The sequence below is a fragment of the Pristiophorus japonicus genome, chromosome 13, assembly GCF_044704955.1.
Source record: "Pristiophorus japonicus isolate sPriJap1 chromosome 13, sPriJap1.hap1, whole genome shotgun sequence".
Taxonomy (NCBI): Eukaryota; Metazoa; Chordata; class Chondrichthyes; family Pristiophoridae; genus Pristiophorus; species Pristiophorus japonicus.
Genome location: NC_091989.1, coordinates 154,606,516 through 154,634,403, shown reverse-complemented (window position 1 = coordinate 154,634,403; position 27,888 = coordinate 154,606,516). Strand labels below are relative to the sequence as shown.

The 27,888-nt window shown below is 42.9% G+C and overlaps 2 protein-coding genes across 2 annotated transcripts in view; one reads left to right on the top strand and one right to left on the bottom strand.

The window, feature by feature from the left end:
* Window positions 1–99: 99 nt before the first annotated feature.
* On the bottom strand, window positions 100–27,888 carry gas8 (growth arrest-specific 8). Its single transcript, XM_070898166.1, has 11 exons — window positions 27,635–27,888; window positions 22,428–22,520; window positions 21,342–21,539; window positions 18,142–18,348; window positions 17,051–17,105; window positions 14,917–15,122; window positions 13,596–13,763; window positions 7,040–7,126; window positions 3,373–3,582; window positions 1,542–1,607; window positions 100–473 (listed from the first exon to the last, which is right to left on the bottom strand). The coding sequence occupies exons 1-11, from the start codon at window positions 27,635–27,637 to the stop codon at window positions 324–326; spliced, it is 1,443 nt and encodes a 480-aa protein (XP_070754267.1). The 5' UTR covers window positions 27,638–27,888; the 3' UTR covers window positions 100–323.
* Window positions 27,258–27,888, top strand: part of dbndd1 (dysbindin domain containing 1) — a 66,971-nt gene continuing 66,340 nt past the window's right edge. Inside the window, exon 1 of the mRNA XM_070898167.1 lies at window positions 27,258–27,400. Within this exon, the coding sequence (XP_070754268.1) occupies window positions 27,330–27,400 (71 nt within the window). The 5' untranslated portion in view covers window positions 27,258–27,329. The remainder of the gene's footprint in view (window positions 27,401–27,888) is intronic.

Below are 27,888 nucleotides of genomic sequence, written 5' to 3'. Positions count from 1 at the left end.
GCTCATGGGGTTTTGTTTTTCACCAATTAAAAGAACCCTTATTCTGGTATTCAGGAATCTAAATCAAACCCTTTGAGGCAAAGTGTTCCTTTCTAAATATATTTTTAAAATATTTATTCTTAAGTTTTAAAAAGACACTACAGGTTTTCAAAACCATAAAATATTGACAAACTTTGTTCATTTTTAGTATTAAAAAGATATCTCCTGAACAGGAGGTTTTCAGAGAACTTTGTATCACATCATAATTAGGAACGTTACCAATGATATTTATTGATAACCAAGTGTTAAACATGTCATTAGGAAGTGCAGTTTACAGTCCAGACCTATGTCACAGCAGCAACCAGCCCAGCTGGGCCCTGACCAATGTTTTGTCCACAAAAGGCAGTCTCCAATGGTTTGAATCCAAGCTCATCTACTGGAATTCCAAATGCTACAAGTTTTGCCTCGTAAGTTCGCAGCAAGTCATTGTGAGCCTGTGTAAAAAGCAGAGTGTCAAACCTTATTACAGAATCCCATAGAAAACATGTGCTTATGCTTTACATTAAATTATCTTTTCTATTGCAACCTCTTCAAAGGGGCACAGCCTTTCTGAAAAAGTGACAGACAGAATTATATTTATACAGTGCCTTATCAAGTTTCTAAGAAATGACTCAAAGCATGTTATATACAATGAACTACTTTGAAGTGCAGCAACTGTTATTACATATGCAACCTGGCAGCTATTGTGATAACAGTAGAATCCCACAAACAGGAGTGAGATGAATGACAATTAATTTGTTTTGGGTAGAGCAGAGGAATGTTGGCCCCAACACCAGGAGTGCTTCTGCTCTTCAAATGGTGTTATAGAATTTTTAAAATTCACCTAAACCACCAGAACGTGACATGGTTTTCAATAGAATCCAAAGGATGGCACTTCCACTAGTACAGCGCACTCTTAGTAATGCATTTACTATCAGCCTAGAATATAAGCTCAGACCTTGAACTAGGGCTTGAATACTGACGAAGGAGAGTGTGCTACCAGCTGAGCCATTTGTAAACATGATCTGTCATAAACTGTCCTTGTCATATCTCTTGAGGATTTCCAAATTAAAATAAATGGAAAAAGGTACCGCCCCTTTAATTTAGACTTTAGCAATGAACACGTTAATGAAGAACCACTGAGGTACTGGTCATTTTTACTAACTGTTTTTTGCAGCTGGGAGTTAGTCAAAGTGGTTCTCTTACAGCATGTACAAAGCAAATAGTTTCCTACTAATTAGAGGAATAATAAACTTCCACTAGGAAGTCCTGCAGCACTATTAAAAAGTAACACTTGTATTTTTCATCAACAAGTGTCCAAAGATCAGTGTAACTATAGATGACTGGCAGTGTATCCACAGGCGGTGCACTGGGTCAAATGGACAGAGGAGGAAAACCCTGACCACAATACCAGGCTTGTTGGTGAGGGGAATTTTCTAGTTTTGAAAAAATGAGCTAAGATACTGGTGAATGAGACCTAATGCATCTCCAGAACTCAGTGCCACATTTCACTCATATCTTACCTTACAAACCCGAGCCAGTTCATACTGTAGGTCCTTGATAACATTGTTCTTAGAGTCCAGGACATCCTGAAAAAGAACCAAACAGATAAGAGAACTGCCACATACTACATTATGTAACAAGAGCTTGACATAATTTCCAGAATCTGAATCAATTACTGGAAGAGGTGGAAAAGGTTTTGGATTTCATCAATTAATTATATTTTGAGTACTGACATCAGGATTTCAGTCCCAAAATAAACCAGTATATTAGCAAAGATTATCATCTTGCCAGTAAATATTGTTACATGAAAAGATACTTGTTGATGAGGAGCAATAAGAGTGAGACTAACAAATGAACAAAGATGTGAACATTTTCTTGCTCCATACATGTTGCACTCCCTTCAGCCCCGATTGCAATGTACATTTGTCATGGTTTTACTCATTTCACCCCCAGTGTACACTCGTCAGTTATTTATTCATTGCACTCTGAGCAAACTCTCCTGGGTTATACTTGCTTTAGCCTTAGTAGACATTCTATTTTAATAAAATACACAACTATATGAAATATCCAATGACCACCAGCCGGATTACTGTACATTGTCCAACTTTATTGCTTTTGACTTATCCCAAGGCACCTCATCATGTATCTTCTAATTCACATTCCTAGTGAAGTCCCTGGCAGATGTGCTCCACAGATACTGTTGGCGGAACAATCTCAGATCTTTATTGAGATGTAGGTTTAAAATTTCAGAAGCACAATTAGCAGTTTCACTTCACCTTGTCATCAATATATTTCATGGCAAAGTTCTAATATCCTTGTTCATTGTACAGCTTGTTCATTAAGAAAGAGAAATTTGAAATTATAGCACCTTTCATGTCCTCAAGACATCCACAAAAAAAAGTACACCATGCAACTACTGCCCAGTTGTCTCAGGCGATGAGTGGTTTAAGCAGCAGTCCTGAAAGGGACTTCTGGAGGCCACTCAAAAAACGACCCAGGAAATTTTGCATTTTTAGTGTTGTGTGCTCAGAAGAAGCAGGTGTGCTCCTTCTGGGTTGATAAAACTCCAGCCAATGAACAAAAGAATTTGGGAGATGACAAAATATTAAAATCATACCATTTCTGAGTTACATTTATTACCCCTGTATAATGTTTTTTTAAAGTTGGGTTTTGACTTTAATTCTCCCATATTGTACTGGCTGACTGGAATATTGGTGACATGGTCAACTAAAAGTCAGGTTCAAGCCTCACCTGTTTAAGTCCCCCCTCGGGATTGCCTTCTCCCACGGAACCGACCCATCGCCCAGCTAGGCAGAGGAGTAAGTTGATTTCCTACCCTCCCACAACCAGAAAGACACAACACATGCCCGCAGCTCGCAGCCAGAATTTGAGAGGCCTGAACCCGAATTTGGTTCGTTGGCACGAATGGGTAGGTGCTGCAGCCGCTAGTGCGCCTGATTTGGGCGGAAATCTCTTTGCTCGGCCATGGGCTCTGATTCTTAGCCATACAATGCGATATAGATGTTGACTTTTAGTTGACCAAGTCACCAATATTCCAGTACAATATGGGAGGATCAAAGTCAAAGCCCAACTTAAAAAAAAATTATACAGGAGTAATAAATGTAACCAGAAATGGTATGATTTTAATATTTTGTCATCTCACAAATTCCTTTGTTTTTCCTCTTAACTTATACATGGACATATCTAGACTTGTGCTATAGTTTTGTATTTTACTGCGACTGTAAGGATGTACTGAAGAGTTTCCCAATGAGACAGGCATTGTTCCCCAAGCTACAAAGTGTCAACCCACTATGACAAGGAGAAAAATAGAAGAGAGTTATGTAGTGATACCTCCAATTTGCGAGTGATCATAGTGAGTGCGGTTGGGTCGAGGTTGGAAGCAGCGAGGACCTCATTCAATTGTGCTTCTTTCTTCTCCAGGCAGTCAGACAGTACACAAAGTTTCTGCTCAAGGATAACATTCTTTAAGCCAGTCTTCTGCTGAACCTCCTGAACAGCTTTCTCAAATTTACTGTACAGTTCATCCCGCTCTTCTTGAACCTTAATACAAAAAACACACAAAACATCAGAAATGTGTAAAACTAGGCAGAAACAAATCATCCATGTAAATTCTACTAATAGTAATTTACATGTCGATTAACTGAATGGATATTGGAAGGCAATTTTTGAAATTGATTTGTTTTAAAAATCATAAGAAAATGTACTATTTTCAGTAATCTGAATACAGAATTGAGTTATTTCTTGTAAAATTATCATATCTAGTGCTACATGTGTTGTATCCAGTCATGTTAACTATATATTTTATGGATACGTCGATTTGTACTGCCAAAATGGCTGCTTTGTCTCTGATTGGCTCTCCAATATCACTGGACCTATTGCTGATTGGTCCCCTTGGAGGATAAGCTACACCCTGAAGTTTCTCTGGAGTGTGTAATTGGAACTGCCCAGCCAAGTTCTGACTGACTTCACAAATTGTAACTCGATCCATTTTGACTTCAGAAGCCACAGAGGAGAGATCTCCCCAAAAGCCACCAAGTTCTAGCCGAAGTCCCTTACACCAGCGCAAGTGCATCCCTCCCCCAAGCGCAAGCCCCAATCCACCCCGCTATAGATGGGGCATTGTGTGCGGATTGTTAACAGGTTTATTGGGTATGAAGTGAATAGTGACAGTGTCGTGACTTCTGGATTAGAAGAACCTCTCTCCCCTCCGATCCTCCCCTCCTCCTTCCTCCCCATCTCCTTCCCCCCCCCCCCCCCCAACACCAGCATCTCTCTCTTCCCTCCACCCCACCAACCTCCAGGCTCTCCCCCACTCCCCCTACCGCAATCTCTCTCTTTCCCCCTCAGGCTCTCATCTCTCTCCCTTCCCCAGGCTCTCTCTCTCTCTCTCTCTCTCTCTCTCTCCCCTCCTCCTCCTCCTCTCCTCTCCCCCCCCCCCCCCCCTCAACCAGGCTCTCTCTCTTCTCCAACCCCTCCAACCCCCCCCCCCCCCCCCCCGGCTCAGCATTAGGCTCGGAGTCCAGTCGGCGGCTCAGCTTTCCCTCCACCCACTTCTCTCCCTGCCCTGCCACTTCTCTCCCCACCACTTCAACAACGTTGTCGGACTGACGCAGGCTCATGAAGGATCAGCAGCTACAACCCGGGATCGTGGAGGGATTAACAATGTGGTCGAACTGATTGCAAGGCCCCAGTTCTGGATCGGGCCCCCACTTCCGCTTCCAGTTTCGGGCGGGAGGCATCAGGGGCGGAGTCTCAAGGAGATCAGGTGCAGAAGGACCGAAAAAGGGCAGTACAAATAGTCAGTTCCATATTTTATAAGCAACACAAGAGTGGACCTGTGTTAAATGCCCTTGCTCTATAATTCGGTGTATAATTTGTCCAATTTTTGGGGAGAGCCAAGAAGTTGGTTATCATTTATCATACACATATATTTCATATGCAACTGATGTCAATTTTTCTATTCACTTTCATCTCTAGCAATCATTCTTGTACAGACTGTATCTGTCCCAATTATATACTCTTTATTAAAATTATCATTTCCATTTGTCTTTCTGTCTCTAGTTTATTTTGGATTCCCTTGTACTCTCATTGTGAAAATATTTCTCATTCAATTTCTCACAGTATGTTCCACTGCTGATAGTCCTGCTCAGCATCATTATTATTAATCTCTCTAGCTTTAAGCATCACATTTTTTCTCTAACACATTTGTGTTTCTGCAGGTGTCAGTAACTTCCCTGTATTGCTTATAAATCAAGAATTCTCTCTCCAAAAGACTGTGGATGCCAGGATAATTTAAGCTTTAAAGACTGAGATTGAGGTCATCATCATCATAAGCGGTCCCTCGAACGAGGATGACTTGCTTCCACAAGAGTTCACAGATGTTTCGATGAAGGACCCGATGTTCCAGTCCTGAACTCCAATTGAGGGGGTGGAAGATGCCTGTGCGTGGATTTTTTTAACGTGTGGTGACCGTTGCACATCAGCCACCACACGGGCTTGATAGAGCTAGGCCTTTAATCAGTGGCAAGGATTAACCAAGACGATTGGAGACCTGCTCTGCTGCAGGGAACTAGCGCACGCATATCGCAGTGTGGGCTGGCCTGTGCTGCCCCGGGCCCTCGGCTCTTCTGGGATCCCATACCCTCATTTGCCGCACCTCCGCCACAATCTCTCGCCGCTCCTCCGCCACAAACATTCATCGCATCTCACCACAAACTCTCGCCGCTCATCCGCCCCGACCTTCCCACTCCTCTGTACCTGGGCCCTGCTGATGTTCCTGCCCACGCTCCAAAACGGCGACCAGGATCTTGATGACGTCACCCAGTCGCCCATCTCAAAATTGTCACATACTTGGAGCAGCTCGCGCTGGAGGTTGAAGTGGTATGCTGCTCCAGCTCTTTTATAGCTCGACCAGGGGGAGGGGGGGGGGGGCCACGATGTCCCAAGCCTGCCGCTCCAGCTCTTTTATAGCCAACCTGCGGAGCTGTTCTCTCGCAGGTCAGGGGGCCACGATGGCCCAGGCCCTCCGCTCCAGCTCTTTTATAGCCCGACCTGCGGAGCTGTTCTCTCGCCGTTTTGTTAGGTAAGGATATAAGGGATATGGAGCTAAAGTGGGTAAATGCAGTTGAGGTATAGATCAACCATGATCTAATTAAATCAGGAGCAGGCTCGAAGGGCTGAATGGCTTACTCCTGTACTGATTTCAGTTCATATATTGTGTCACAACCTGCCTATATCCCATCTCAGCATTAGAACATTGGGGCTGGATTTTTGGTTTGCTGCTGTCTCTGTTTTCGCCCCGGAGGGGCGGTGATGGCGGTGGAAAGCATTTTCAGGCGGGCGGCCAGCTGTCAGCACCCCGCCAGGACATTCGGTGACAGTTTGCGGAGCAGTACCACCCGGGAGAGGCAAGCTCGAAATTTTTAATTCACCTGATCCATAGCGCGGCTTTTTGGGACCGCCTGTGAAAGTTGGCGGTCCGAGCTGTACCGGCCGCGGTGAGGGAAGCAAGGTCTATCTGAGGTAAGTGTGATTGTTTTTTATTTTTGTGATTTATGTTGATATGGCATCAGTAAGGTATTGGAAATGTTTTTGGTGCTTTTTTCCCCCGATTTATTTTAACCACGGAAGCCTCTCTTAGGGCGCTCCAAGGCCAGCTGTTTACCTCGGGATTTTCAGTTCCTCAGCCAGCCTAGCGCCCTAAAAGAGATGTGGAACACCTCCCTTAGCGCTCCGCTCCACACTCAGGGCCCAGCTGGTGAATTTTGAGGCCGGAGATGCAAACCATTTCCCGGCACAAAATTTACCACTCCGTCTGGATTAACGGTGCAACAGAAGTGTGACCGAATTTCCATCCCAAGATCTTTAACCTACCTGGATAACTCATGCATTTTTGGGAGTTACCTCCCTTTGTGTGTGAGGCCGCAACTGTGCTTTTGCCATTTGTAGTTTCGATTCTGCCAGTTAAATTTTAATAAATAATTTTATTGCAACCTACCTTGCAAAAGCGCTGCTCTAGTACTTCATGCTCCCACCTAAACTGCTTCATTTCTTTGTCCATCATTTTAAGCTTTGCTCTAGCACGCTGTGAAAAGAAAAATCAAACTGTATGTCACCTTAATGGCTTCAACTGTTAACTGGTGCATTTCTTTTGCAGTGGCCTTCCCCTTTAACTCAGATGGGCCATCCAAGGCACAGACATTTTAATAACTGGGTACTAATATTACTTCACATCTAGCTGACAGGAGTGTGCATGGTTTTCTTCCACAAGATGGAGCTGTGTTGCTTCTGGAAGGTGCTTAGGCCCATAACTACTAATTGTACCATAACTCAGGCATGGCAGGAAATTGCCTAAAATATACCCCCAATACAACACTGATATTTACTACTGAAACTGATATCTATACAATAGCACATTAATAGTATTATTGCTATAACCAAAGATTTTGGCAGATTTGAATCAAAAACAACCCTTGCTTCTCCTGACCCAATACTCAAGTAGTACAACTGTTAAGTGCTGAGGGGCTGGAATGTTTACAATTCCAATCCAATTCACAGATAGTTTCCAGCATATCCACTTTTAAGTGGAACCCAAGGTACAGGGAGAAGATCACTGAAGCAGAAAAAAAAAAGTTGTTGAGCTACCGAAGTGCCAGGCAATGACCATCTTCAACAAGAGAGCCTAGTTATCTCTCCTTGGCATTCAATGACATTACCAACACTGGGTCCCCCACTATCAACATCCTGGGGGGGGGGGTCACCACTGACCAGAAACTCAACTGGACAAATCACATAAATGCCATGGCTACCAGAGCAGGTCTGAGGCTGGGTATTCTGCTCCGCGTGGCTCACGGACTCCTCAAAGTCTCTCCACCAACTACAAGGCACAAGTCAGGAGTGTGATGGAATACTCTCCACTTACCTGGATTCGTGCAGCTACAACAACACAAGAGGGCTTTACATGATCCAGGACAAAGCAGCCCGCTTGACTGGCACTTTGTCCCTTAGTCTAAACATCCACTCCCTCCACCACTGGCATACAACACTGTGTTGCAGTGTATACTATTTGCAGGTTGCACTGCAGCAACTCGCCAAGGATTCATCCACAAAACCTCCAAAACTGCAACCTCTACCACCTAGAAGGACAAGAGCAGCAGGTGTATGGGAACACCATAAGTTCCCCTCCACATCACACGCCATACTGATTTGGACATGCAACAACAACTTGAATTTATATAGTACCTTTTACACAGGAAACCATCCCAAGGCGCTTCATAGCAGGGTAATCCAACAAAGATTAACACCGAGCTAAAGGAGTTATCAGGATGACTGAGTAAAAGCTTGGTCAACGAGATAGGTTTTAAGGCGGATCTTGGAGGCTGAGAGAGATGCAGATAGGGAGGCAATTCCAGAGCTTAGGCCTAGATGGCTGATGGTCGCCATACGGTAGGAGCATAGGGAGTTAGGGATGCACAAGAGGCAAGATTTGGAGGATTGTACGCTTGAGGAGCTTACAGAGATAGGAAGGGGTGAGAGATCAAGGAGGGATTTGAAGACAAGGATGACAATTTTAAAATGGTGGACTGCGAGCCAATGTAACTCAGCGAGCAGAGGGGTGATGGTGAGCAGGATTTAGTGCATGTTTGAATACAGGCAGCAGAAATTTGGATGATCGCAAGTTTATGGAGGGTAGAAGATGGGAAACCAGCGAGGAGAGCATTGGAATAGTTGATTGTGGTGGTAACAAAAGCATGAATGTGGGTTTCAGCAGCAAATGGGCTGAGATGGGTGATGTTACGGAGATCTTTGGCGGTCTTTGTGCTGGAGAGGATATGGGGTTGGAAGCTCAGCTCAGGGTTGAATAGGACAGCCAGGTTGCGAACAGTCTGGTTCAGCCCGAGACAGTGGCAACACAGAGGCAGTGAAGGGGTCAAGAGAGGTGGTGAGTACAGCTGGGTGTCAGCAGTGTATATGTGAAACCTGATGTCATGTCTTCAGATAATGTCGCCGAGGGGCAGCATGTAGATGAGAAATAGGAGGGGGTCAAGGATAGATCCTTGGGGGACTCCAGGAGGTAGAGAAGCTATTTCAGGACATTCGTTGGCTATGACTGGATAAGTAACAGTGGAACTAGACAAACTTAGATGAACAATGGAGGAGAGGCGTTAGAGGAGGATGGTATAATCAACCGTGGCAAAGGCTGCAGACAGGTCGAGAAGAATGAGGAGGGATAGTGAACCATGGTCACAGTCACAGATGTCATTTGTGACTTTGATTAGGGCCATTTCAGTGCTGTGGCAGTGGAGGAGTTGATTTGAAAGGTTCAAACAGGAAGTTGCAGGAAAGATGGAGACACCACATTCAAGGTCTTCGCAGGAGAAAGAGAGGTTGGCATTGGGTTCGTAGTTTGTGGGACAATGGGGTCAAGGGTCAGTTTTTTGAAGAGGGGATAATGACTTCAGATTTAAGAGGGAGTAGGAGAGTGACAGTACCTGAGGAAAAGAATCCTTTTATAAGATCAGCTAGCAAGGGGGCCACAAAGGAAAGTTGGGTGATCAGCAGTTTAGTAGGATTAGGGTTGAACAAGCAGGAGCTCGGTTTTATGGACAAGCTGACCTCAGTGAGGGCATGAGGGAAGATAGGAGAGAAACTAGAGAAAGATACGGCTTTGGGGCTAGAGTAGGGGGAACGTTATGGAAATCTTGGCTTGGAGAGAAAAGGAAAGGGAGAGATGAGGCAGGAGCAGCTGAATAAATGGTCTCAATCTTGGTGACAAAAGTTCTTGCGCCACTCACACTTGCTATTGGAGGTGTATCACTACTCCTTCATTGTTGCTAGGTCAAAATCTTGGAACTCCTTACCTAACAGCTTTGTGGGAGTATGTTCACCACATGGACTGCAGTTTTCAAGAAAGTAGCCCACCACCATCTTCTCAGGCCAACTAGGTGTGTGCAATAAATGTTGGCCGCAACACACACATCCCAAAAATTAATATAACATTTAAAAATTGGAATAAGTTTTTTTTTTTAAAAACAGACATGGCATTTTACATATAACACCATATCTAATTATCACCTGGTAAAATTCTAAATTAAATCAGGGAATGCAGGCCTGTGAAAAGAACAGTGTTTATTTGTGAGGGGCAGGATTCTTGAGAAGTTTGGTTAAATATGACAGAAGATTTTTAAATTCTGAGAAAATGCATTCCTTCTACAGATTGCAAGATTCAGACAGCTATAAGCACAGCCATTTCAAAACAGTTTCTTACAAGAAGTTGTTTATGAAATGTGGTCAAAATTAGTGAAGTATTTAAGTTACTGAGATAAAATTAGTGTTCATGGACAAGTGATATAAAATTCTCAGGGGGAACAATAAGCGGTCGCCAGCAAAGTTGTCGTTTGCACGGAAGGTAAATGCTCTGTTAGTGTTGAGGCCGTTAAGTTCAGTTGCTGGTGTCACCAGAAACTGAAGTTAACGGCCGCAATGCTAACAGAGCAAAATTGATCGGGGGGATATGGAGATTGGTGGCGCAGCGCTTACCTTCCGTGCAACACCATCCTGGTGGTATTGCTGGAGGCTTCCGAGACGTAGTTCCTGTCCAGGTATGGCATTGGAGCTTCCCACAGCCTCTGGAATCGAGGCTGTAGAGCTCGCAAGGAATTATGGGTAATTAAGAGATCAGAGAATTAAAGGAGTCATGCACATTGAAGCAATACAAAATAAAATGAAGTGAAACAATGCCATTTTCAGCCCTTCCTTTTAAACAAATATTTCACATTAAAACGTTCCAAATATGAAAATTCATCTTTTAATGCTGAATTACCTTCCCAACCTCAACAAATGGGAAAGCTGCCTCAGCACTAACACAAATGGCTCAGCAAGCCAGGGAAGGGGCACCCAGGGTCTCGCATGCAGCACTCAAGCTTTATGCTGGGAGTCAACACTGCAAGACAGGCCCTCTACCCACAAGGGCCAGGAGGCCCTCCAGAAAGAAGGATGTGGGAGTACATCACTGAGGCCATTACTGCCAACAGTGTCGCCCCCACCATCTGGCTCCAGTGCCCAAAGAAGCTTCATGGCCTCAGACCATTGGTCAAGGTCAGTGAATGCATTTTCAAAAGCTGTCTCCTACCAACTACACCACTAGTGTCACACACTGCTCAATGTATGACCTCCAATCACTCAACTACCACCAATCTGTACCAATCACGAGGCACATCTCCCATTCCTAGCCTCACCTCACCACCTTGGAGGAGACGGTGAAGGCCATCCTTGGCAGGGGCATGGCTGAGTCCTTGGCCAGCAGCAGGGCTGAAAGGATACAAGATGCTGGTATCCTCGTAAGTTATCCTCCTTCTGGCATACACCTCTTGCTTTCCCACCCTCCCCTCACCACAACTCCATCCTTGAGCCTTCCTCATTTCACACACCCAAGAAATGCAACCTGCAGAGCCAGTAGGCCAAGAAGAGGGAGAAAGTGAAGAATAAGAACAAAAAACGATTGATTTGACACTCCCAGCCACCAGCTCCTCAGGGTCAACCACCAAGGCCATATGCAGTGTCCCCCATTAAAAGTCAGCAGCCTTCCACCAGCTATGCTGCAGCCACTGGGGTAGTAGAATAGGCAAAGGCACACACAAGACAGTCACTGAGAAAATACATACGGGTGATGAGTTGATTTCTTGGTGTCACATTGGATGCATAGACAAATATCGGTGAATTGGAATGTTTGCTTTGTGGTGGCTTTTATTTCAGCATCGTGGCCAAGAGGATGTTGTGATGGTCAGTAACAAATGGAAAGGAAGGTATGGGACTAATGTTGGAAGAGGAATTAGGGTTGTGGTCACTGGGACCACAGGCGGATGATTCCAGCCACAAAGGAACTGTTTGGGATGCATCCTTCCACCTGAGTCTGCTCTGCAGCTTCCTCCTCCCTCTGCAAGCAGATGCTGTAAATGTGAAATGACAGCATAAAGGGCCCAAGTTTCCACACGATAAAAAACGGGCGCCCCTCTGAGCTGGGCGCCCGTTTTTCGCGCCTAAAACGGCACCGGAAAAAAAACGCGTGATTCTGGAGTGCCCTGTAGCTCCTTGTCTGTTTGGCGTGGCGCCCAGGGGGGCGGAGCCTATACTCGCACCGATTTTGTAAGTAGGAGGGGGCGGGTACCATTTAAATTAGTTTTTTTCCTGCTGGCAACGCTGCGCGTGCGCGTTGGAGCGTTCGCGCACGCGCAGTGTTAAAAAACATTGGCACTCGGCCATTTTTGTAGTTCTTTGTAGCTGTTTCATTTTTGAACAATTTTTAATAAAAGCACATTGCCATCAGCATATCAGCACTGAGGCTTCTTTCAGCCTTCTCACTGTCTCCTTCCCCCCCCCCGCGGGAACGAACGCTGTCTCCTCCCCCCCCCCCCCCCGTGGGAACGAACGCCTGCAGCATTCTCCGTGGCTGAAGCACTTTCATACAGGTAGGAAGATGGTTTATTTAATCTTTTCTTTGCTTATAAATGTTTATTCAGGTTGGATTTATTTGTATAATATTTGTAGAAGTATAAATAAGGATTTATTATAGAATTTAATGACTTCCCTTCCCCTCCACTCCCCACCTCGTTCTGGACGCCTAATTTGTAACCTGCGCCTGATTTTTTAATGTGTAGAACAGGTTTTTTCAGTTCTACAAAAATCTTTACTTGCTGCATTCTAAGTTAGTTTGGAGTAAGTTTTCACTGTGGAAACTTTGAAATCAGACGTCAGTGGCCGGACACGCCCCCTTTTGAAGAAAAAATTCTGTTCCAAAGTGGAACTGTTCTACCTGACTAGAACTGCAGAAAAAAAAAAGTGAAGAATTGCGATTTCTAAGATAGTCCGTTCTCCACCAGTTGCTCCTAAAAATCAGGCGCAAATCATGTGGAAACTTGGGCCCAAAATGCTGAAAATACTCAGCTGGTCAGGGAGCATCTCGACCAGAGACGTGAACTCTGTTCTTCTCTCCACGGGCTGTTGCGTGACCTGCTGAGTATTCGTTGTATGCTCTGTCTTCAAAGGCCTTCATTTACCATCCAAGCCCTTGCAACCATCCAGTAGCACTCCCTAAATACTTAAAAAAACATGTCACATCTATTGAAGCAAGCCATCACTTCAAGAAAATGGGAAAAAACAGTCCAAAACCTTACATTCAAACTTACCTAATAATGTGTGTGTCCCTTTAAGAGATCCAGACATCGCCACTGTCAACTTGCTTGCACACCAGGTTAACCTGGCGTGCTTAGGACTCAACGCCGATGTTCGCATTGGTGACATTAAGTCGGCGTTGCATGGTGATTGACATCACCACGCCAACATTTTTGGTAGCATAACCAAAACCGAAACCAATGAGGTTGAACGATAAGGGAGTCAAGGGTTATAGGGCGTGGGCAAAGAAGTGGAGCTGAGGCCAGGATCAGATCAACCATGATCTTATTGAATGGTGGAGTAGGTTCGAGGGACCAAATGGCCTACTTATGTTAGTAAGTGTCAACCTGGTGTACGCATCACCTAGCTACTAAGATACTTACTGCAAGAAAACCTTTATCCTGGTTATAGTTAGCCAATAGTTTAGTAAGTCTTGCCACCTCTTCTTGTGCCTTCTGCAGTGGGTCTGCCAGACGCCTGTTCTGATACTGAAGCTCAGCCATTTCTTTCTCTAGTCGTTCTTCTTTCCACTTCATCTCTTCCACTTGTTCCTGAGGAATTAGGGCAAAATCTGATTAGAGCAAAAAAAAAATCATAGCTGGCCATTAGACACCCTGCTCATAAAAATCAAAAGTATGTTGGAATAATCAACCACAAAAAAAATTTAAAAAACGCTACTGCACATCTGTATGTACTTATTAATATCTATTACAATATGTAGGAATACAAGGTACTAAAATCTTGTGCACTGTAAATAGTTCAGTAAATCATATCTTAGCATTACTTAGCACCAACACAAAGATTATTAATATATAAGCAAGCAAACTGCACAAAAGATTTCAGAACCAACATCTTCACACATGAAACATAGAATCATAGAAAATAGGTGCAGGAGTAGGCCATTTGGCCTTTGGAGCCTGCACCACCATTCAATAAGATCATGGCTGATCATTCATCTCAGTACCCCTTTCCTGCTTTCTCTCCATACCCCTTGATCCCTTTAGCCATAAGGGCCATATGAAGATATCAGTTAGCTCACTTATCTCATAATCAACATTTAGAATCAAAATAAACAGATGAATGCATCAAGTAAATATGGTTAAGAATTGAAACCGTTTTTTGTTAAATTGATATATTTTCGCTACTTAAGAGAAATAAAAGATTCAAGCATACCAGGTCCATTATAGCATAGCCAATTGGTCTCAACAGGCATGGCTTCTGTTGGGCCTAAAAAGGGCGTAATAGATGGAATTTACAGGGTAGCCTGGGAGCACCCATACACAGAATAGTTTAGATTCCTCTATTCTGCCCTTAAAAAGTCCTTTATCCCCAGTCTCAGCGGAGCAACCCCTCCATTCCCCACATCTTATTACCTCTGTGCAACATTGACAATTCTCTGACAATTGCGAGTAGCTGCCCGAGAAACCACATCCCGACAAACTGGACCAAAACTGTCTAAGCTCATTTGTCATAGGTGCTTGCGGCCACTACAAAGCAGAGACTTTCACTGCATCAAACTGGGCTTGATTTAAACTAAGATCCCAGAATTAACAAGACAGTGTACTAACCCACTATGGAATTCAGTCCACTTGTAAAAACTCAATTATTATTTCACTCAGCAAAGTGTGAAATAGTTGTGATTTTACTTGCACCCGTGTACTATAATCTACAGCATATCTGCTTAATATCATGGAACACCCTAACCTTCAATGAGTTAATGAGTGCAAGGTTGTTAAGAGTAATGTCATTGTAGTAATTTTTGATATCACTGAAGGCTTTTTCATGGTTTTTCATCAATGCATTGATCTGACCATTCTTTCTTTCTTCAATTTCATGAATTTCTGTTTTCCTTTTCAATTCCATCTCGTCACGCAACACGTCCATCTTCCTGTGATACTTAACTTCAATATCTGAGTGTGGTGAAGGACAGTTAGAAAGATTTTCTCACAGAAAGTGAAATCAATCAATTATGCATACACCCATTATCCAGAACAAACAAAACATGAGCTAGTTCCTTTACTTTAGAAATTGTATAATTCAGTTAAAAAAATTTCACTTCACTTAAGACTTGACTGTAAGGCTCGAAATTCCTGGGGTTGGAGAGGGCGAAACTTAGGCGGATCCCTCAAAGGGTGTCAGGAATTTGCTGTGGATCAGAGGTGATAAATTTCCATAGAATGCCACTGGTTTTCCTTTGAGAAAAATTCAAAATGGGCTGAAGCGATGACAGAGGGAGCTTGAGGCTTTTTCAATCACGGGCAAGGTGCCACTCTGATCTTCCAGCTTCTCATTGGGGGAGGTGCCTCCACAATCACAGGCCACCCATCTCAATGACTCCATTCTTAGAATTTGGGACAGGATCAGATGCCTGATGTGTTGGCATAGTGAAGTCCTGCCACGCCATATATCCGACAGCAGTGTGGGATTCCCACCAATTTTAGGTCCTAAAAGTTTGAAAAATGTTAACTAGAAAATGCTAGAAAGACCAGGCAAATTTAACATATTTCATTTTTTCTCTCCTTTTTATGGACACTATTCAAAGAGAGTAAGAGTAGTAGGTCTAATCTTAACACAAATCAGATTTTATACATGACAGATAGAAAGGATTGGCTTTTTGTAGAATGTAACTAGAAAACTTTTCACATATACTATTTTGGTTCATTTTACTTTCTTGTCCCAATTATAATAACCATTTAAATGCCTAAATTAGAAGCAATATCAAACATAATCAGGAGGCTGCTACTGAAACAAGTAGCCACAATGATCAAAACATCTAATCTGAATCTGAAAGGGTAAAGAATAGGTCATGTCCGACTAATTGATTTGAATTTTTTTGAGGAGGTCATGAACATGGAGGATAAGGGAGTGTCTATAGACGTTATCTATATCGACTTTCCACAAGGCATTTGATAAGGTTCTGCACAAGAGATTATTAGCAAAAATGAAAGCACATGGAATTGGAGGCAACCTTGTGGTATGGAGTTGGATATTGGTTAGGAGTTCTGAGTCAGCTAGTAGGGATAAAGGGAATGAACGCTGAATGGCAGGATGTGATCAGTGATGTTCCCTAGGGATCTGTACTGGGGCCTCAGCTTTTCACCATATATATCAATGACTTAGATGGAGGAAGAGAGAGTTGTATATCCAAGTATGCAGATGATACTAAGTTAGGAGGCACAATAAGCAGTGCAGATAGGAACAGGAAGGGAGGGAGTGATCCGGTGTGGCAGTGGCGCAGGTTGTTTTTGTGGAGCCTGAAGAATCAAACCTGCTCCTACCAAATCCTCAAAAAATTAAAGCTTACATTCTGGGCTGGTCCACCAGCTGAAACATGCTTTGCCAAATTAACTCCGAAGGCAATGGGACTCCTGTGTGTATCATCGAACCCCAATTTATATATTAAAGTGGTCTACAGCCTGACTTGGATGGTGCTCTGGCCGCCCAGCAACAAGCCCTTAGGAAAATAGCATCGAGCACACAATCGGTGGCAGTAAGTCATACCCCACCATTTTCAGGGCGCTACCACCCATTTGTGTCAGGAAGGAGGCCTCATAATCGCCCCACCCCCACCCCCACTCCTGCATCTCTCTTATTCCATGGCATACAATACCCTGTAATATGTTATTACAATCTATTTTTGGCTATCGCTTATATGTTCTATTGTTTTTTTACTTTAACAGCTTTCGATCATAGTAACATAATTCCTTCTCTTTCATTGACAATTTAAGACTCATACCCAAGTTCTTTAAATGTTGTATTTTGGGAGAATCAGAATTTCTAATTGTGATTATAACAGTTTTCATTTTAAGATTTTCCTACAGACAAAAGCCAGACTAACCTTCTGTTTGTTTCTCAAAGTCATTCCACAATCTTGTAAACTCTTCATCGGTTTTCTGTTAGTGAATATGAAGAAATCTTCATTAAAAGTTTATCAGAGCTTTGATGAAGGGTCTACACTTACTGATGGACGCTGTGGGTTTCCAGCATTTTCTCTTTTTACTTCAGATTTCCATACTTTAAGTTTTCTCATTTTATCTATTAATTAACAACAGTGTAAACACCTTGCAGTTCATCTTACAGAGGCCGACTCTTGTCCAAATGCAACAGTTTGGATACAATTTCATGTAGTTACCTTCATTTGATCTGTCTGCATCTAATAACCCATTGTGGTACAATATACTGGAGTTTGTTCAAATTAAATATGAAGCATATCAGCCCCTGCAGTTTATTGAAGGCACAGAAAAATCAAAATAAGGGGAGGAATCTTTTTCTCCTCCCACAATTCAAGCAGAGTAGTTTTTTGGGCATGAGACCATTGGCCCACTGTGGCTACTTGTCCAAATCTTCTTACTGTGATTTGAGAATTAAACGCTCTGAATCTTATTTACCAACAGGAATTCATCCAGTCCTTTTTTAAGCCTGCTTGTGGTATTCTGTTCTACCACCCCGCTGGTAATAGATTACACATTTCCATCAACATCCTATTGAATTACATGTTGCCTAAACTTGATTTTTTTTTTGACAACCTTAACTTTAAACTAGTTTTTGAATGCTCTGCTCAACAAAAGAACTTTTCTGAATCTAATTTTTCAGTACCCACCAAAATGTTAAGGCCTCAAAGATAGACACTTTGGACAATATTTTGCCCTCCAAGTCATTTAGAAAAATCAAGAACAACAGTGACCCCAATATTGTCCCCTATAGAACGCCAATGTCAAGTAGCTTCCCCACAGAGCAATCCGGCCTAATACATTGCAATCTATCAACTGACACACACTTTGTGAATTAGGCTTTTATATGGGACAGTGTCAAATGCCGTTCCGAAATCGAGATAGATAATATCCACTGCTTCACCCCTAATTAAAAGTTAAAGTAGTAGTAGCACTTTGTATTAAGCTGACTTAATCTGTGTCTCTACTTTAGACGTACCAGTTTCAGGGTTTTCATCATGTTTTCATTGGAGAGCTCTTGTTCCTTCAGTTCCACCTTTAAGTTTCTTGTATCATTTAGTATATCGCGTTCCTGGTCATAATGCTCTTTTTGCTCCATTTTTATGGCCACTGTATTCTCTGCCTTCAACTCAGCGAGGTTATTCTGATGTTCATACAATAGGTGTTTGACTTTCTGCTTGTAGACCTGTGGAAAGATTAATAAAGAATCATCAGGGAATTAGAAAATAATTTGCAATTTAAAAAGAAATCCTACTTACTAGAAATACTTTCTTCCTCATGAACCCCCAACATTTCTCAGACAGTAGTGGAGTTTTTCCCCCTGCCCCAATGAATTTCCTGGGGCATAAATAAAAAGCAGTACTGATAGTGCCCAACATCCCTCTCGCGTTTGTAATTATGAGAGACAGGAATGCAAGATATAGGAAAAATTTTAATTTCCAATAAACTCTTTGCTTTTAGTCTATTAAATCTCCCACCGTCTGTGAAAATTCACCCATGAAATATAAACTACTTACATTAAAAGCTTGTTTCTTATTATGAAAATGTTCTAGAAAACAGAACACAACTGGGGCCCATTACCACCACTGCCCATCTACTGACTGATTTATTTATTTTCAAGAATGAGCATTGTACGCGGGATATGTAGAACAGTTACTCGGTGAATATTAATTTGCTGAACTTGTAAGAGATTTGCAACAACCAAAGATAAATAAATCAATGCAAACTACAGAGAAGATGGCTCCATAGTGTCTAAAGATATAAGTGCAATCTTTCCAATTGTGTTTCAATTGAAGGGATTTCAGTAAAGGTGATCGGGCAGTGGAAAATCTATGGGTTAAGGAACAGCAATGGATGCAAGACTCTGATATTCGCTGTTTACAGACCTCCTGATAATAGTGCTATATTGATATGGTGGTCATGGAAGCATGTAGCAAAAATAATGAGGTTATAATGAGAGGTTTTAATTTTATATAGATTGGGAAATGCAGAACATCGCAAACAATGAATTTGGGACAGTTTTCTAGAATAACCTGTTTTAGAACCAACAAGGGACAGATCATACTGGATTTAGTGATGAGTAACAAACCAGAAATAGTTAACAATCTGACAGTAAGAGAGCATCTTGCAAATAGTGACCATCATATGATTGAATTTAATATTCGGTTTGAGGGGGAGAAGGAATTCACAAACCAAGGGTTTCAATTTAAGTATGGCAATCTTCAAAGAATGAGAAATAAATTGGCCACAATAAGCTGGGCTGAACTGTTAATGGGTGAACCTAAAGACAAACAATGGGAAGTATTCAAAGAAGTATTTGGTATGCTACAAAATTAGTACATAACTCAGGCAAAGGCTCCAATTGCGTAGTTAAGCAACCAGTTAAGAAAATGAGGTAAGAGACAGTATCAAGCGAAAAGAAAAGGCTTATATAAATGCAAGGAAGAGTGAAAATACGACTAAGGGAGCTATAAAAAGCAAAAGGGATACAAAGAAAGTAATGAGGTTCAAAAGGGAATTTGAAAATAAAAAACTTGCAAAGGATGGCAAAGTTCTTATAAATATATTTAGAGAAAGAGATCGGTAAATGAGGATATGGACCCATTAAAGATGGATGTAGGCGAGACCATAATGGATAATAATGAAATGGCAGGCTTGTTAAATGGATACAGTACTTTGTATCGTTTTCACAGTGGAGGAAGAGAACAAAATAGTAGCGATACAAGAGTACCTAAAAATAAGCCAAGGGGAGGAACTTAATGGACTTAATATAAGTAAGCAAATTGGTAATGGAGAAAATAATGAGACTAAAGATACTTAAATCTCCAGGACAGGTTGGTTTCCATCCCAGGGTATTAAAAGAAATGGGTGAGGAAATTGCAGATTAGTCATCATCTTTCAAAGGTCATGAGGTTCAGGAAATGTGCCTTTGGACTGGAAAATTGCAAATGCCACTCCATTATTTAAGAAGAGAGGGAGAGAGAAACGAGGTAACTACAGCCCTGTCAGTTTAACATCAATTCTGTACTGGAATCGATCAGCAGAGACAGAGTGACTGGGCACTTGGACAAGTAATAGCTGATCAAAGAGAATCAGCTTGGATTTGTAATGGATAGGTCATATCTGATTAATGTAGTTCGGAACCTTGTGACATGGATTGGTAATTGGTTGGGAGGAAGGATACAAAGGGTAAGGATAAAGCAAACATTATCTGATTGGTGGGATGTGACAAATTGTGTTCCTACAGATCTATACTGGGGCCTCAGCTTTTCACCATATACATTACTGACTTGGATGAAGGAATAGAGTTGTGTATCCAAGTTTGCAGACACTAAGTTAGGAGGTACAGGGAGCAGGAAGTTACAAAGGGACATAGACCAACTTAGTGAGTGGAGAAAACTATAGCAGATGGAGTTCAATTTAGAGAAGTGCGAGGTCAACCACTTTCGATCTTTTTCCTTGGTGAGAGACTAGGAGCTGTGGAGGAGAAAAGGTAACCTTGTACACAAATCACAAAGCCCGTGCACAGGTACAAGAAGTAATTAAAACAACTAATAGAATGTTAGCCTTTATTTTACGACAGTTGGATTTCAAAGGTGAAGTACTTCAGTTGGACAGAGTCCATCAGAAATACTTGTTCAATGTTGGGAACTGAACTTCAGGAAAAATATATTGGCTTTGGAAGGGGTACAGTGCAGATTCACCCTATGATGCCAGGGTTTAAACGGGTTGCATAAACTTGGCTTGAATTTCCTTGGGTTTAGAGGTGATTTAATTGAGGTATTTAAAATGATAAATGATAAAGGGAACTGATAGGGTAGATACAGAGAATCTATTTACTCTGGTAGGGAATCCAGAACAAGAGGGCATAATCTTAAGCTATGCCAATTAGAATTGAAATCAGGATACACTTTTTGTTTTACAATTGGTAGTGGAAATCTCAATCTCGCTGCCCCAAAAGGCTGTAGATACTTGGTCAATTGAAATTTCCAAGGCTTGAGATTGATAGATTTTTGTTGGGTAAGGGTATCAAGGGATATGGAACAAAGTCAGGTAAATGGAGATGAAGTACAGATCAGCCATGATCTAATTGAACAGCAGAACAGGTTTGAGGGGCTAATGGCCTTTTTGTTCCTATGTGTTAATTTTCCAATGATCTTACTGAATTAGGCCCATTACCTTAATTTCCACCTGGTGTCGTTCCTCTGCATCCTCCATTTCTCGGTCTTTGTTTCTTAATTCTGACTTCCTCTCCTCTAGCTGCCGCTTTGTGATCTCCCAGAAAGTGTGGATTTTATCACGCTCAAGCTGAAAGTAGTTCCGTTCTTCTCGTTCTCTGTCGAGCTCTTCACGCAGCCGAACAATGTGTTCCTCCAACTATGTATGGTCAATAAAGAATAATTTATTTTTTTCAGTTTAAATTCTTGAAACATTAAGTACTCTACAGATATGGAATCATACAGCACAGGAGATCATTCGGCCCATCATGCCTGTGCCTCCTCTTTGAAAGTCCCACTCTCCCGCTCTTTCCCCATAACCCTGCAAATGTTTTCTTTTCAAGTATTTATCCAATTTCCTTTTGAAAGTCACTATTGAATCTGCTTCCCACAACCTTTCAGGCAGTGCATTCCAGATTATAACAACTTGCTGCATAAAGAATATTCTTCTCATCTCCCCTTTGTTTTTTTTGCCAATTACCTTAAAATAAATTCAAAGCTCCTGTCATTGGCTGGGCTCGAACCACCAACCTTTCAGTTAACAGCCAGATACAGCAGGAGCGGCGAGGTCAGTGTGAAGGAGCGGCAAGAGATTGTAGAGGGATGTGATCGGGACCCAGGAGAGGCGTGAGTTCGGGGCCAGAAGAGGCGTGGGCTCAGGGGCAGCACGGGCCAGCCCACAGTATGATATGTGTGCGCACTAGGCCCGTGCAGCAGAGCTGGTCTCCAGTCGTCTTGGGTAATCCTTGCCACTGGACCAAGACCTAGCTCTGTTAAGCCCGTGTCGTGGCTGGTGTACAATGGCCACCACACGTTAAAAAAATCCACGCACAGGCATTTTCCACATTTCAAGATGTAGTTCGGGACCTGGAATATTAGGTCCTTCATTGAAACACCTGTGACCTCATCCCTTTTTGGCATGGAAGCAAGTCATCCTCGTTTCGAGGGACTGCCTATGATGATGAGTTAACAGCCGAACGTGCTGACCGATTACGCCACAGATATAGTTCATATATATCTTCATTTTCACAGAACAGAAACATTTTACCTGCTCCTTAGACATCGCATCTGTAGAAAGGCCATCGATCACTGTTGGTGTTTTTGCTTTCTTGCCTGCTTTCCCTTTTTTCTTTTTAGGTGCCTGTTTAAATGGAAAACTTTTGTTTAATATTACTTTTTTTGCTACAAGTAACTAAAGCTAATAAAACCTTTCAGTAAGATTGGTAATGTTCACTCTAAGACCGAGAACATACTGTGCTTCCTCAGTTCACCACTGATGCTATTTAATTTGAACAGTTTTGCTTCATTTCATACTTGTGGCAGCAGACTGGCTAATGTAACCAAGTTCATAATTTTCAATCTGCACTAGGAACTTCCCATTTGCAGGCTGACCCTGTTTTCTGATCAATCTGTGGTACAGTGACAGACACAATAGGCTCGCTTTTGCTTCTCTCCCTCTACCTGGAGTCTAAGATACTGGAGTAAGGGGGAATTGGCTGTGTTACAGTAATAATATCCTAACATTTTAAAGAGGATTTAAAAAAAAATCTGTAAGACTTTAGGTAAAGAAAAAAAGACTTGCATTTATATAGCACCTTTCATGACCACTGGACGTCTCAAAGCTCTTTACAGCCAATTAAGTACTTTTGGAGTGTAGTCACTGTTGTAACGTGGGAAACGCGGCAGCCAATTTGTGCACAGCAAACTCCCACAAACAGCAATGTGATAATGCCCAGATAATCTGTTTTTGTTATGTTGATTGAAGGATAAATATTGGCCAGGACACCGGGGATAACTCCCCTGCTCTTCTTCAAAATAGTGCCATGGGTTTTTTATGTCCACCTGAGGGGGCAGATGGGGCCTCGGTTTAACATCTCATCTGAAAGACTTCTTCAGCACTGCACTGGAGTGTCAGCCTAGATTTGTGTGCTCAAGTTCTTGCAGTGAGACTTGAACCCACAACCTTCTCACTCAGAGGTACATAAAAATGTTAAATAAAATTGCTGCTCTAAGATCTTGTCTTTATCACAGATACAAATAAACTAATTTCTGAGGTAAATTTAATACGCAAGAAAATATTATGGTGCAAACATATTTTTCTCATTAAAAACTCTGTAAATTCCAGCATTCAAAACTTTTAATATCCCAATACACATGTAAACCTCTAACCTGTATAGCATTTCCTTTATAGTAATATTTTATTAAGAAGTGTATGTCTTCGAAGAAATGTTATGTACTCATTCCTCCTGATAGTTCTCATTTTACATCTTACAGGAAGGATTGATACCCAGATACCATAACAAGTGCCATTTTGACTCTAAAAACAGAAAATGCTGGAAATCTCAGCGGGTCAGGCAGCATCTGTGCAGAAAAACAGAGTTAATGTTTCAGGTCGATGACCCTTCGTCAGAACTGGCGAAAGTTCAAAATTAACAGATTCTTAAGGAGCACTAAAAGGGGGAGGGGAGGAAAGAACAAAAGGGAAGGTCTGTGACAGGGTGGAAGACAGGAGAGATTTGAGATGCGGGCCAACTTGAGATGGTAATGGCACAAGTTAGAAAAAGATGAGTCTAAATAGGGTGTAAATGGCAGAATAATTACTAGCTGCCATGGGAAAGAGAGAGAGAAAAGGGGGGGGGTGTTAAAAAAAAAAGGAGGAAAGGGAGAAAAATATGGGCAGAGGTTATGGTCGTTGAACTTGAAGTTGAGTCCAGAAGGCCGTAAAGTGCCTAAACGAAAGATGAGGTGCTGTTCCTTGAGCTTGCGTTGAGCTTCATTGGAACAGTGTAGGAGGCTGAGGACGGAGATGTCGGAGTGGGAATGGAGCGGAGAATTAAAGTGACAGGCGACTGGAAGCTCGGAGTCACGGTTATCGACTGAATGGAAATGTTCCGCAAAGCGGTCACCCAATCTGCGTTGGTCTCCCCAATATAGAGGAGACCACATTGTGAGCAGCGAATACAGTATTCTAAATTGAAAGAAGTACAAGTAAATCGCTCTTTCACCTGGAAAGAGTATTTGGGGCCCTGGACAGTGGGAAGGGAGGAGGTAAACGGGCAGGTGTTGCATCTCATGCGCTTGCACGGGAAGGTGCTGTGGGAAGGGGAGGGGTTGCTGGGGGAGACTGCGGAATGGACCAGGGTGTCACTAGGGGAGCGGTCCCTCCAAAATGCTGAGGGGAGAGGAAGATGTGATTGGTGGTGGGATCACGCTGGAGGTGACGGAAATAGCGGAGGAAGATCCGTTGAACATGGAGGCTAGTGGGGTGAAGGGTGAGGGCAAGGGGAACCCTTTTGTGGTTCTGAGAGGGAGGGGAAGAGGTGAGAGCAGAGGTACGAGAAATAGAACGGACACGGTCGAGGGCCATGTTAATCATGGCGGAGGGGAATCCTCGGTGAGGAAAAAGAAAAGGGGAGGAAAGAACAAAAGGGAAGGTCTGTGATAGGGTGGAAGACAGGAGAGATTTGAGATGCGGGCCAACTTGTGATGGTAATGGCACAAGTTAGAAAAAGGTGAGTCTAGATAGGGTGTGAATGGCAGAATAATTACTAGCTGCCATGGGAAAGAGAGAGAGAAAAGGGGCACTAGTGTGGAAGGTGACGTCGTCAGAGCAGATGCGACAGAGACGGAGAAACTGGGGGAATGGAATGGAGTCATTACAGGATGCTGGGCGAGAGGAATTGTAGTCCAGATAGCTGAGCGAGTCAGTGGGCTTATAGTGAATGTTTGTCAATAATCTATGCCCAGAAATGGAGACAGAGAAGTCGAGGAAGGGAAGGGAAGAGTCGGAGATGGACCATGTGAAGGTGAGGGAAGGGTGGAAATTGGATGCAAAGTGAATGAAATTTTCTAGTTCAGGGCATGAGCAAGAAACGGCACCGGTACAGTCATCAATGTAGGGCTGGAACAAAGAAAGTTCCACATATCCCACAAAAAGGCAGGCATATCTAGAACCCATGCGGGTTCCCATAGCTCCACCTTTAATTTGGAGGACGTGAGTGGAGTCAATCAGGCGGAGGAGGGTGATGGTGGATGGGGACTGGTTGGGCCTCTGCTTGAGGAAGGAGTAGAGTGCCCTCAGGCAATCCTGGTGGGGAATGTAAGTGTAGAGGGATTGGACGTCCAGTGAAAAGGAGACGGTTGGGGCCAGGAAACTGTTAAAAGGGGCAGAGAGCATCGTAAGAGATGCGGATGTAGGTGGGAGGAGACTGGACAAGGGGAGAAAAGTTGAGATAGGAATAAATAAGTTCTGTGGGACAAGAACAGGCTAAAACAATGGGTCTACCGGGCAGTCCTGTTTGTGGATCTTGGGAAGGAGGTAGAAGTGGGCTGTGTGAGGTTGGGAAACTATGAGGTTGGTGGCTGTGGAAGTAAGATCTCCAGAGAAGAGGTCAGTGCGGCCTGGGAAATTATGGCTTGATCTTCGGTAGTGGGGTCATGGTCCAGGGGGAGGTAGGAGGAGGCACTTTACAGCCTTCTGGACTCAATATCAAGTTTAACAATTTCAGACCATAACCTCTAGCCATATTTTGCTCCCTTTCCTCCTTTTTTATTTAACCCACTCCAATCTTATGTATTTTTTCTCTCTCTGTTTCCCATGGCAGCTGGTAATTATTCCACCATTCACACCCTGTCTAGACTCATCTTTTTCTAATGTCTTCCATTACCATCTCAAGTTGGCCCATCATCCCTGTTGTCTCCCAAATCTCTCCTATCTTCCACCCTATCACAGACCTCCCCTTTTGTTCTCTCCTCCCTTCCCCCTTTCAGTGCTCCTTAAGAATCTGTTCATTTCAAACTTTCACCAGTTCTGACGAAAGGTAATCAACCTGAAACGTTAACTCTGTTTCTCTCCACAGATGCTGCCTGACCCACTGAGATTTCCAGCATTTTCTGTTTTTATTTCAGATTCCCGCATCTGCACTAGTTTGCTTTTGCCATCTTGACTCTGCTGGTAGTACTCTTTGCCTTTGTGCCAGAAGGTAGTGAGTTCAAGTCCTACTTTAAGACTTGAGCTCATAATCTAGGCTGACAATTCAGTGTAGTACTAAAGGAATGCTGCATTGTCCTGGTATCATTCAACAGATAACACCAAAAACAGATTAACTGGTCATTTAACCCATTGCTGTTTGTGGGAATCTGCAGTGTGCAAAATGGCTGCCACATTAACCTATATAGCAACATCATGTGTAAAATGTTTTGGAGTGTCCAGAAAAATGATAAAATGTAAGTTCCTTCTTTCTTAACTCATTTAGTCACAATTTCCCTTACCCTATCTAAGGCAGCTGTGAAGTGACAGTGAACCAGCATGTACCAAATCTCATCTTAAATATGAGAGCAAACCTTAGGAGGCGCAAAGTGGCAACTCTGGTGGGGTTGCCTCAGATATGTTGTTCTTTTAATGTTTTAATGTTAACTCCCTAATTTGCCAGATTTCTACAATTTTATTGAATCTCCCATCAGCATTGCCAAATTGGTGTATGGGGTGAAATCACATTTTTGAAAACAGCTATATTTCAGCAGTTTACAAATACATTAAAAAGTTAAACCTCTATTGCCAGCTTTGTAGCATTTCAGAATAGTTTTAATGTTTTTATAGTGAAATTCCTCTTTTAAATGAAAAATCAGGAGAATGTTTTCTTAATAATTAACAACCCCTAAAAATTGCATTAAGAAATTTCACATTTCAAAACACTATTTTGTTGGTGGGTAATTAATTGAAGGGGGACATTGTTATGTTCTCCCCCTACATATTCTATCCACATACACATTTCCATTTTGTCAATTCTACATTTTTCGGCACCTCTTATATATGACTGCATTTTCCAATTGACTTAATCCTTTACGTTAAACGCACAGTATGGTGTGGTACTGAGCAATACAGAAAAGAAAGGTCAAATTCCTGTTGTCTGTTGAGTCAGGCATTCTCAACAAGGGCAGCAGTTACTGCATGACTATTGCCCTTAGTTCCTGGGGCGCAGGAACAGACTGGATTCTTCCTGTTGAAAGTGTGGACGTCAGGTGAGAACAGAATTAGCTGCATGTGGCCTGCTTGGTGGAAGAGCCTGCTGGCAATCACAGTCTGAGCGGTGAGTGAGGCAACCAGGAGTCAGTCCTTCAGGAGGTGGTGGGGGGAGTAAATCTGCTGCCCCCTCCTACACTTCCAGAGGGCACTGGGCAGACTCCAGCTTATCCCCCGAGCCGGGGCTGTGCGCTATTTATGGAGATATATCAGCTCCGCACCGACAAACTCACCATCTTGGCGTTCGTTCGCACCCAGCCGTCTGTTTACCGCCAGCACCATGGAAACAGGGCGAGAGCACGGCCGCCAAACACTGCGAGACTCTGGGTGGGGGCAGGGTCACCCGCCCGCCCGCCATAACTGTGGCGGAAGGCTCCGGAACATGACTGGCGGGCGGCGTAAAAAGCTTCCCCGCTGTTTTCCTGGGACTTCCGCCAAAGATACGGCGGACGAGCGGGAGGCATATCCCTCCCCTCCCCCTGAGAAA

Excerpts from the sequence above, each read along its gene's own strand:
- gas8 (XM_070898166.1), bottom strand. Across the intron at positions 21,540-22,427 it reads ATGCGATGTCTAAGGAGCAG|TTGGAGGAACACATTGTTCG; the intron begins GTAAAATGTTTC and ends GACCATACATAG. Across the intron at positions 7,127-13,595 it reads AGGATAAAGGTTTTCTTGCA|CGTGCTAGAGCAAAGCTTAA; the intron begins GTAAGTATCTTA and ends TTCTTTTCACAG.